The 9396-nt window shown below is 30.4% G+C and overlaps 1 protein-coding gene and 1 non-coding gene across 3 annotated transcripts; both read left to right on the top strand.

Annotated features, from left to right (window-relative positions):
• The first annotated feature begins 5125 nt into the window (after positions 1–5125).
• LOC107008528 (RNA polymerase sigma factor sigD, chloroplastic) lies at positions 5126–7740 on the top strand. Of its 2 annotated transcripts, none has more exons than XM_027915244.1 (5): positions 5126–5595; positions 6150–6380; positions 6479–6619; positions 6950–7150; positions 7228–7369. In XM_027915244.1, the coding sequence occupies exons 1-5, from the start codon at positions 5179–5181 to the stop codon at positions 7279–7281; spliced, it is 1044 nt and encodes a 347-aa protein (XP_027771045.1). In that variant the 5' UTR covers positions 5126–5178; the 3' UTR covers positions 7282–7369. The 2 variants fall into 2 exon arrangements, with proteins under 2 accessions (XP_027771045.1, XP_015063095.1); XM_015207609.2 differs by having other exon boundaries at positions 5127–5595; positions 7353–7740.
• Positions 7741–8782: 1042 nt separating this feature from the next.
• Positions 8783–8854, top strand: TRNAG-UCC. The gene has a single exon. It is a non-coding gene; the product is annotated as a tRNA-Gly (tRNA).
• The last annotated feature ends 542 nt before the right edge of the window (positions 8855–9396 follow it).

Below are 9396 nucleotides of genomic sequence, written 5' to 3'. Positions count from 1 at the left end.
TGAACTTGAACTTTATCTTGATCTTGACTTTTATTTGAATTCAAGGGCTTCGAGCTTGTTCTTGAATTCGGTGGTCTTGATCTTGATCGTTCTTGAACTTGAATGCTTAAATTCTTAAACTTGTAGCTTTGTAGAGAATTAAATGGCGTTTGTACCATGGAGTTTCTCTAGCTTCTTGTTTAGAATTTTCTCTCTCTTTTCTGAATTATGAGGATCTCTATTTATAGTTTTAGAATAGAGGAGTTGCGATTGGAATAAGATTCCGTTCAGCCAATCAGATTTAAGTGACATGGCATTTGAGCTTTATAGAGCGTGCCTGTCATCTTTGACACATGTCATGATTCTATTGGTTTTCTTATTTGACTTGGCATGCCACATCATCTGCAAACGTGACGCCAAGATGGGCTCTAGAATGAGATAGGATTGGGTTTAACAAATTGAGTTCATCCAATGTAGCCCAAATCAATTAATTTAGACTTTAATTAAATCCATATTTATTGGACTTAAATATTTAACTCAATTATATCAATCCATAATATTTATTTGGATTAATATATTTATGAATTCAATATAATTCGAATCATTTTATAAATTTACATTTAATAAATTTTAAATGATTACAATGCTTTAAATAAAATTCGTCAAGCTCAAGTTATGATTATGATTTGAGTGGTATTTTGGTGATGATACAGGCATACATCTAACAAATTCAATTATACCATATGAATTGAGCAAACAGATATATCGAAATTGATAAACAAATATAGTAAAATTGAACGAACAAATGCAACGATAGTGAAATTGAGCGAAGAAATGCATGAATTTGAGCGGCATATACATCGAATTCGAGCAAACAAATATAACAAATTAAAGTGATAGATATAGCTCGAAAACAATAGCTATAAATCATAATTAGGTAAAATATACCTATTAATGAATCTCATTTTAGTTATTTTTTTCTCTTTTTTCCTGGTTTGATTTTTTTTCTTTCGATATTTGTTAGTACTACTATATGCAATTACTCTACAATCAATTACTCCCTCACTACAAGATTAAACGACATTTTGGTACATTTAATATAATTTTAATTCAGAAGCGTAAGATTAAAAAAAAAATTAAAATTTTGTTCCAAGTCAAACAAGGTCATCCTTTTTTAAAAGGAGAATAAATAAAAACATGGATATATACCTAGTTATATAGACAGTGAAGAGGCAGAGGCGAATCTAGGATTTGGAGATCATGGGTGCCACAATGTTCAAGTAAAGTTGGTCGGTTGCTTTAATTTTAGGATATAATCGAGTTATTTATCTATTTTGATTTTTATAAACAAATCAATTAAACATGCATGTTAGTGATATTTTTTTTAGATATTAAATAAGTAATTCAATGTTTATTTCTTTTTAGGAATTAGTGGCTTTATATGCTGAAACTTTGAGGAAAAAAAGATTTTTCATACTAGAATTTAAGTTTTTATAAACTATCTAATAGTGTTAACTTAATATATTGACTTTATGTGTTGTTGCAAAATATAACAAAGAGAATATAAATTTTAGTTCAATCTAGTCATCCTATTTACCAAGAACGTTGGTGAAGATCGAAAGAACCTTCAAATTAAAAAACTCTAATAATAATATTCACTATTTTTAAAAACTTATATTTTTTTAAAAACTACTATTTAAATATATTCTTAAAATAATATTTATGTCACATTCATAACTCAATACTCATTAATTGATAAAAAAAATAAACATGTGATATTCATATCCAAAGATTAATCATTAGTGAAAGAAGGAGTAAAGAAACTTAAGAATTAATTATGATGAATAAGAGTCAATTAGAATTAATAAAAAATACTAACAAATAAATAAAAATGAATGGAAGGAAAAAAAAAAAAGAACCTTCACACATTAATAAAAAAGAGGGGGAAAAAAGGGAAAAGGGTTAAATATGCCCCTAAACTATTCAAAAAGGTCTAGATATACCCTCCGTTTAAAGTTTGGTACACTGATACCCTCGCCATCCAACTTTTGGTCCAAATATGCCCTTATGGACGTTAGTTGCCATGTTGGACATATCCAACTCATTTTTCATTTCTTTAAATGACACATGGAATTGTCATGTCATTTTGGCTTTACCACATAATATTTATATGAAAATGGAAAGATATTCGGACTCATAAGCACCTAATCCGACCCATAAATCAACCCCCTTTTAAATAAATTATCCGGCTAATTTTCAACAATTTTGTTTAATTTTTATTTTTTCAATAAATTCTGAAAATGAGTAATTGATTAATTAAAAAATAGGAAAATATGAAAAAAGTATAAAATTAACGCCAAAAATTCATAAATAACTATAGTAACCTTAAAATTCAATTTAGACACTTTTTTATTTTTTTTTATTTTTTTCGATAAATCCCGAAATGAGTAATTGATTAATAAAAAGTATGAAAAAAATATAAAATTAACGCCAAAAATTAAAAAATAAATACCGTAACCTTAAATTCAACAATTTCAACATTTTTTTAATTTTTAATTTTTTCGACAAATCCCAAAAATGAGTTTATTAACAAAAAATATGAAAAAATATAAAAATTACGCAAAAAATTCAGAAATAAAAAATAGGAAAATATGAAAAAAATATAAAATAAAAAAAATTGTTGAAATTATTGAATTTAAGTTTACTATATTTATTTTTGAATTTTGACGTATATTTTTTATTTTGTTTTCATATTTTTCCCTTTTTATTAAAAAATTACTCATTTTTGTGATTTGCCGAAAAATATAAAAATTTAAAAAAATTGTAGATTGAAATGTTACTATATTTATTTGTGAACTTTTGGCGTTAATTTATATTTTTTTCCATACTTTTCATAATTTTTATTAATTAATTACTCATTTTTGAAATTTATCGAAAAATAAAAAATAAAATAAAATTGAAATGTTAGATTTAAGATTACTATATTTATTTGTGAATTTTTGGCGTTAATTTTATATTTTTTTCATATTTTTTCTATTTTTTATTAATCAATTACTAATTTTCGGGATTTACCGCAATAATAAAAATTAAACAAAATTGTTTAAAATGGGTCGGATAGTGAATTTAAAAGGAGTTGATTTATGGGTCAGATTAGGTGTTTATGAGTCCGAATATCTTTCCATTTTCATATAAATATTATGTGGTAAAGTCAAAATGACATGACAATTTTATGTGTCATTTAAAGAAATGAAAAATGAATTAGATATGTCCAACATGACAACTAACGCCCATAAGGGCATATTTGGACCAAAAGTTGGACGGCGAGGGCATGAGTGAACCAAACTTTAAACGGAGGATATATCTAGACCTTTTCAAATAGTTTAGGGGCATATTTGATCCTTTTCCAAAAAAAAAAGAAAAGAAAGAAAAGGGTGAATAAAAATGACAAAAGAAAAAGGAAATAAGAGAGAGAAAAAGCTTCACTTCCAAAAATTAATAGTGTTAACTCAGTTAACTTTCTTATACTTCTATACAAAATTATTTCCGAGATCAGCAGGTGCTGTGACACTTCTACGGAAATTTATAAATCAGCCACTTTGAAGAGTTATATAACTTGATTTTATTAATTTATTTACTTTTTAGTGTTTCGATTTTAAGATTGCGTGAGCTCAATTACTTTAGTTTAAAATTGAAATTTACTTATTCTGAACTTAGCTATTGTACTTGAGTTATTCTTGAAGAATCTTATTAAAAACAATGAACTTGAAAAAATCAAACTAAATTGAATTTAGTCTTGTATGATATTTCACAATTAAAAAATTAAAAATCGAATCGAATCAAAATTTGAAATAACTAATGTTAGGAAGTAAAATCCCTGCCTTGCTATAACGTAAGTTCCAATTGCTTCAACGAATTTGTCATAGAAATCCCTGTTGTTGTAGTCACTGTTACCGGTACGTTTCTCTTTCGGCAGTTTGATAGTAACTTGATTTTTGAGCCATTGATGTTGAGCAAAGAAGTCAGGATCACGAGGCCCCGTTACAAGCATCGTGTCATTGTTATTGTTAACATGATTCATCGAGATTGAATTCTGAGATCGCTGGTACAGAGACTTAAACGGACATTCTATCAAAGCTTGAGCAGAGCAAACACGAAACAGAGAGAGAATCGCGAAGAAGACGACTAATTTTGTTGCGACAGTCATATATGCTGTAAAATAAGGTAATTAATGTAGGAGTACAAAATATATATAAGGCCGGCAGAACTTAATTAAATTCAGTTTTAAGTATTTTTTTTTCTTGGCTATACTGGAGTAATTGGAAATCAAAAGTATTACTACTACGAACTATCCATATATATAATTTAGAATTTTCAATTTAAAAAATTAACCTATAAAAAAAGCACCCACTGAGAGAAAAAATAAAATTAAACCACCTTACCTTAGTAAGAAAGACGTTAAATTAAGTTTTATACCTAACTCACACCTCAAAAGATATCTATAGTTTTATATAAAATTCACCATTTCATTAACCAACGATGTAGAATTTTTGTCATTCTTTAACCCCCACATCACGCCTAATGCTTAACATCTGGTGTGTAAACAATTTTGATTTAGGGGGCCCCAACATCGAATGAAATAGATGTTGGGATCGAATTCACACACACTTGATGAATGAAAAACACAAGAACTTTTAAGAGAGAGATGAGAGATCCAGAGAGAGAAAGAGAGAAACCAATATTTCGTGGTAACACCCCGTGAGTAAACTTCCACGGCAATGGGTATATATATATTAATAATTCAGAGTATTTTTTAGTTACAGAGAATAAATAGTACAACCTAAAATTTGGGTCGGGGCAGCGCCCCAAACCCCCCTTCGGATTGGGGGCTCCCACCCCCCATAACCGCTGGCAACCTCACCGCGGAGGTTGAATCGCGAGAACATTAATATATGACAGTACATCAAATATTAATCAGGCTTCACAACCTAACAATAAACTCTGTTATGATGTTATATTAAATTAGGTCTTAGGCCTAACTCACATTCAAAAACTAACTCTAAAAGAGTATTATTGTCCAAACCTTGTAAAGAGAAAAAAAATTAGAAAATTTGAAAATATCTATTAGCCTCAAAATATATCTACATCAATGGAAGAGAAGGAAAAAAGAAAAACATATTTCTCTTTTAAGTTGAGATTTGTATGGCCATGGCTGCATGGTCCTGTTCAAACCATTCTCCAGCTTCACTCTTTCCTTATCCTTCTAAATTATCCACTAAACCTTTCTTCGCTTATTCAATTCTCTATTGCCCTAAAAATTGCTCTTTTTTGGACCCAATTCATGCATTGACAATCGAAGCAGCTAATAAAGCTTTTACAATTGAAGGAAGTTCGTTGGTTTTCGATACCGATTTTGAGGAGAGTATCGATAAAGTTGAGATGTTTGATGAGAAGATTGAGTTAGCATTGAGAAGAAAAAAGAGAAGAAAAAGAAGAAGGTGTTGTTATTCAGAATGTTTGGAAATGGAGAAAGAGGATAAGATTTTCAATTTGAAACCCTTAAAAACAGGTTTCTACTTGACCCATAAGGAAGAGGCAAAGTATTCTTGGTACCTTAAGGTACAACTCCAGGATTCATCAATTGAGATTGTAAATATACTTTTGTTTGTAGGTTAACAATAATGTTTATCATAGAGATTAGATGCAGGGGCGGAGTCAGATAGGGTCAAAAGGGTTTATTTGAATCTTTCGATTATTTATGATTAAAGTTGTTTTGTATGTATATATAATAGATATTGGATTATCTTTGGCTTTTTTGTGTGTTTGCTTCTTCATATTTTGTGAAAATTCTGACTCTGTCACTGTTTTAGATGTAATTAACGTATAAGTGACATAATTGTGTAAATATTATTTACTACATTGTATGTAGATAGAACTTCAAAAACTCTCATTTATATTGAAAGTAAGTATGTCTTCTTTGCATTGTTTTAGAGAGTATAGTGATGATAATTGAGATAGTAATTCATACAATTTGAAATAAAATGAGTAGATGTTTTAATGAAATACAAGACCTCTTAGCTTGAACAGATTTATAAATGGTTTTATGGTGTTATTGTTTTCTTGCTTGTTTATTTTGTTTGTCTTCACTTTATTTGTTTTAATTCTTGTACTAGGAAGAAGCAAGAATTGAGATTTTGAGAAAGATGGTTGAAGAAACAAGTGAAATTGACCTGAGTTCAAAGCAACTGGCTAAGGCTGCAGGAATGAGCACAAGAAGACTGGATAAGCTCTTGATTAATGCGAAAGAATCACAAAAGAAGATAATTCAATGCTATAGAGGGCTTGTTGTATCTGTTGCAGCTTCATATCAAGGCAAAGGATTAAGCTTACAAGATCTAATACAGGTCCCTAATTTCATCTCTTGTAATCTAGCTTTATCGCCATCGCGATTCTGTTTCCCTTTGGACGGTAAGCATCCCCTTTGTCACTGCTCTGATTACAGGAAGGAAGCATAGGTCTACTTCATGGTGCTAAAAAGTTCAATCCTAAGAAGGGGTATAAGCTTTCTACTTATGCTTATTGGTGGATTAGGCAAGCTATTTCAAGAGCCGTAGCAAACAAGTCTAGAGTTATTAGATTACCGGTAAGCTAATGCATTATAAGGACTTCATTACTCACCATTGTGCAAGTTCTGCATTTTGTGATATAGTGATGACTGTCAAATTTTTTGATGGTTCTAGTGCAATGGCCATGAAATTTCGCAGTTGTAGTCTAGAGCTGAACATCAAATCTCAGGGCCTTTTTCTACATGGACTTTTCAGCGTAATCATGCACTGAAAATCATAAGGATTGCTAAATTAGTTTACTGCAATAAGCCCATGAGGCCAACTTCTCCATAAATTTTTCTGGTTAAGTAGATACATGTATTATGATAGTAATAAGTGAAATGCATTGGTTAGTCTGTTATATGCAGGGGAGCATATCTGAGCTTGTTCCAAAGATTTGCAATGCCAACACAGAATTAAGTAGGAAGCTTCGACGAATGCCTTCCTACGATGAGATTGCAGAAGCTCTTGGTATGGATGTTTCAACTGTTAGACTAGTTACCGAGAGGAACCGAGCACCAATTTCCATTGATCAAATAGTAACTACCCAAGGCTACATGTCATTGCAGGTTTGTCCCAAATCTTTGTTGTTTCAGCAATTGTTTTCTTATATTAGCATCGCTAATGAGAATTTCTCGCTTATAAGCTGCTGGAAACTGAATTAGCCTTGCCTACAAAGAATAGCTTCTTATTAAGCTAATGCTGATCAAGCTTGAGTTAAAATTACACACGAAAAGCTTGCCCCTTACGGGCAAATTTTGATTGTTGCAGAATATCATATCAGGGCCAGAAGACACAACACCAGAAGAAAATGTGAAAAGACAAATGATGAAGCAAGACCTAGAGAAGATTCTCCAGAATGTTTTATGTGATAGAGAAGCAAAGATTCTGAAATTGCACTTTGGCCTCAATGGAGATACTCCTCAATCTTTTGAAGAGATTGGAAGAGTGCTTAAGCTTTCAAGAGAAAGGATTAGACAGATTAATTGCACTGCCTTGTCAAAATTAAGAGAAAGTAGTATGTTAGACAACTTTAAAATGTACATAACATGAAAATATTCTGTAAAGACAAGATCTTTTTGTACATTGTTCACAAGAAATATTGAATTGCTACAGTAACTATGTAAGATAAACAAACAGTTTATCAATCATCTGAGAACCTTTTCCTCTTTTTGGAGCTAACTAAATAAAGAAGAAGAAGAAGAGAACAAGGAATATATATTACTCCTACTTTTTACTCAGGAATATATATTACTCCTACTTTCTACTCCCACTAAAACTATGAAAAATCTACTTAGCCGAGTGTAAAATGTTTGATGTGTGACATCGTATAACAATGAATAACTATATGATCTATTCGTTAAAATAATACAGAGGGGTGGTGTGGGTTCATGTGAATCTATGCTCCCCCTCTAGATTATTTATAGTAGTGTTATATTTTTTAAAAAAATATTTAAATATAAATATGTGAACCCATATTCAAAGTATCATATAATAATACAATGATGATTGGTTGCACATCTCTAAGTGAAAATAGAAATTTAAATCTTATATTCATCTTAAATATAAATTTTCAAGTGTTACATTGAAAAAAAAAAACTACCACTATAATTTTTTTATATAGTTAAATCAGATGTGTATATTAAAATTTAAAACTAGTAGTATTATATAATTTGAACCAAAATTTTTTAAAATTTGATGATTTATATTAAGAACTAAAAGTCAAATCGATCAAATTTATATTTAATATATATCTTTTCATAATCGTCACCCATCTAGTCGAAATTCTGAATACGTCTCTGACATTGAGTGTAACTCCTAATTATGAAAGCAAAAACCTAATTAACCTACATGGACTATATACATGATTCCATCATATGATATTTCTCAAGTTTTAAGGCACTGAGTACCTATATGTTGTGTTTCTGACTTCTTTCCCCTATTTTTTTTTTTTTTTTTGCATTTCATTATCTATTTGATCTGTTTCAAACAAAATGAGAAAAAGTGGTTCGCCGATCAATAGCATAGCTCTTTCTTTCCTGATCTTTTTTCTAAGGAGAAGCCTTCACATTCCTAATCTGATAGGGTCAGATGACTTTTTTGCCCCAGCTTTGGCGAATTGCATCCCCACACAACAACATTTGAGCCCTTACCGTTTTCGAAAGTTCAGGTATGTATTGTTGTATGCTATTAAACAACAAGCGTTTGTAGTCCAACGGTTAGGATAATTGCCTTCCAAGCAATAGACCCGGGTTCGACTCCCGGCAGAGACGCATTTATTTTAAAATGGCCTATTTTTTAAAATTTATTCATTTAAAAAATGGCCCCTTTTTCCATTGTTTGTTTGTCAATTTTTTTCTTGATAAGTTTGTCATTTTCTCATTTTTATGTAATGTCGGAAGAAGTGGAACTTTGCATAAAGTGAAGATCGCTGGGGGTGAGTAGAAATGAATTGTTTTTCATAAATAGTAAGATTCCATTTTATTTGTCTGCCCCCCCCCCAAAAAAAAAAAAGAAGAAAGAGAGACTTTGTTGGAAATGTGCTTGGTTGTTGACCAAGAAAGAAAGAAACAGACGAACCAAGCGAGCTCAATGCAAAGAACTCGAGTGAGGGGATCTGGTTACTTTGTATAATATATCTTACGAATAGGCAATGCTAATGGAAGTTCATGGTACACTAACTTAACCTTCAAGGTCAGGCATACAATTATAAAATTGTGAATTGTGTGGTCAGATGAAGAAAAGGATATATAATTGGAAATCCATATAAAAAAGAAGTGTTATCACATATTGTACGCATATACTGGATATTTGT

This window comes from Solanum pennellii, chromosome 1 (assembly GCF_001406875.1).
Source record: "Solanum pennellii chromosome 1, SPENNV200".
NCBI classification, from domain to species: Eukaryota; Viridiplantae; Streptophyta; class Magnoliopsida; order Solanales; family Solanaceae; genus Solanum; species Solanum pennellii.
Note: the sequence above shows the minus strand (reverse complement) of the source record. Positions and strands in the feature narration are given on the sequence as shown.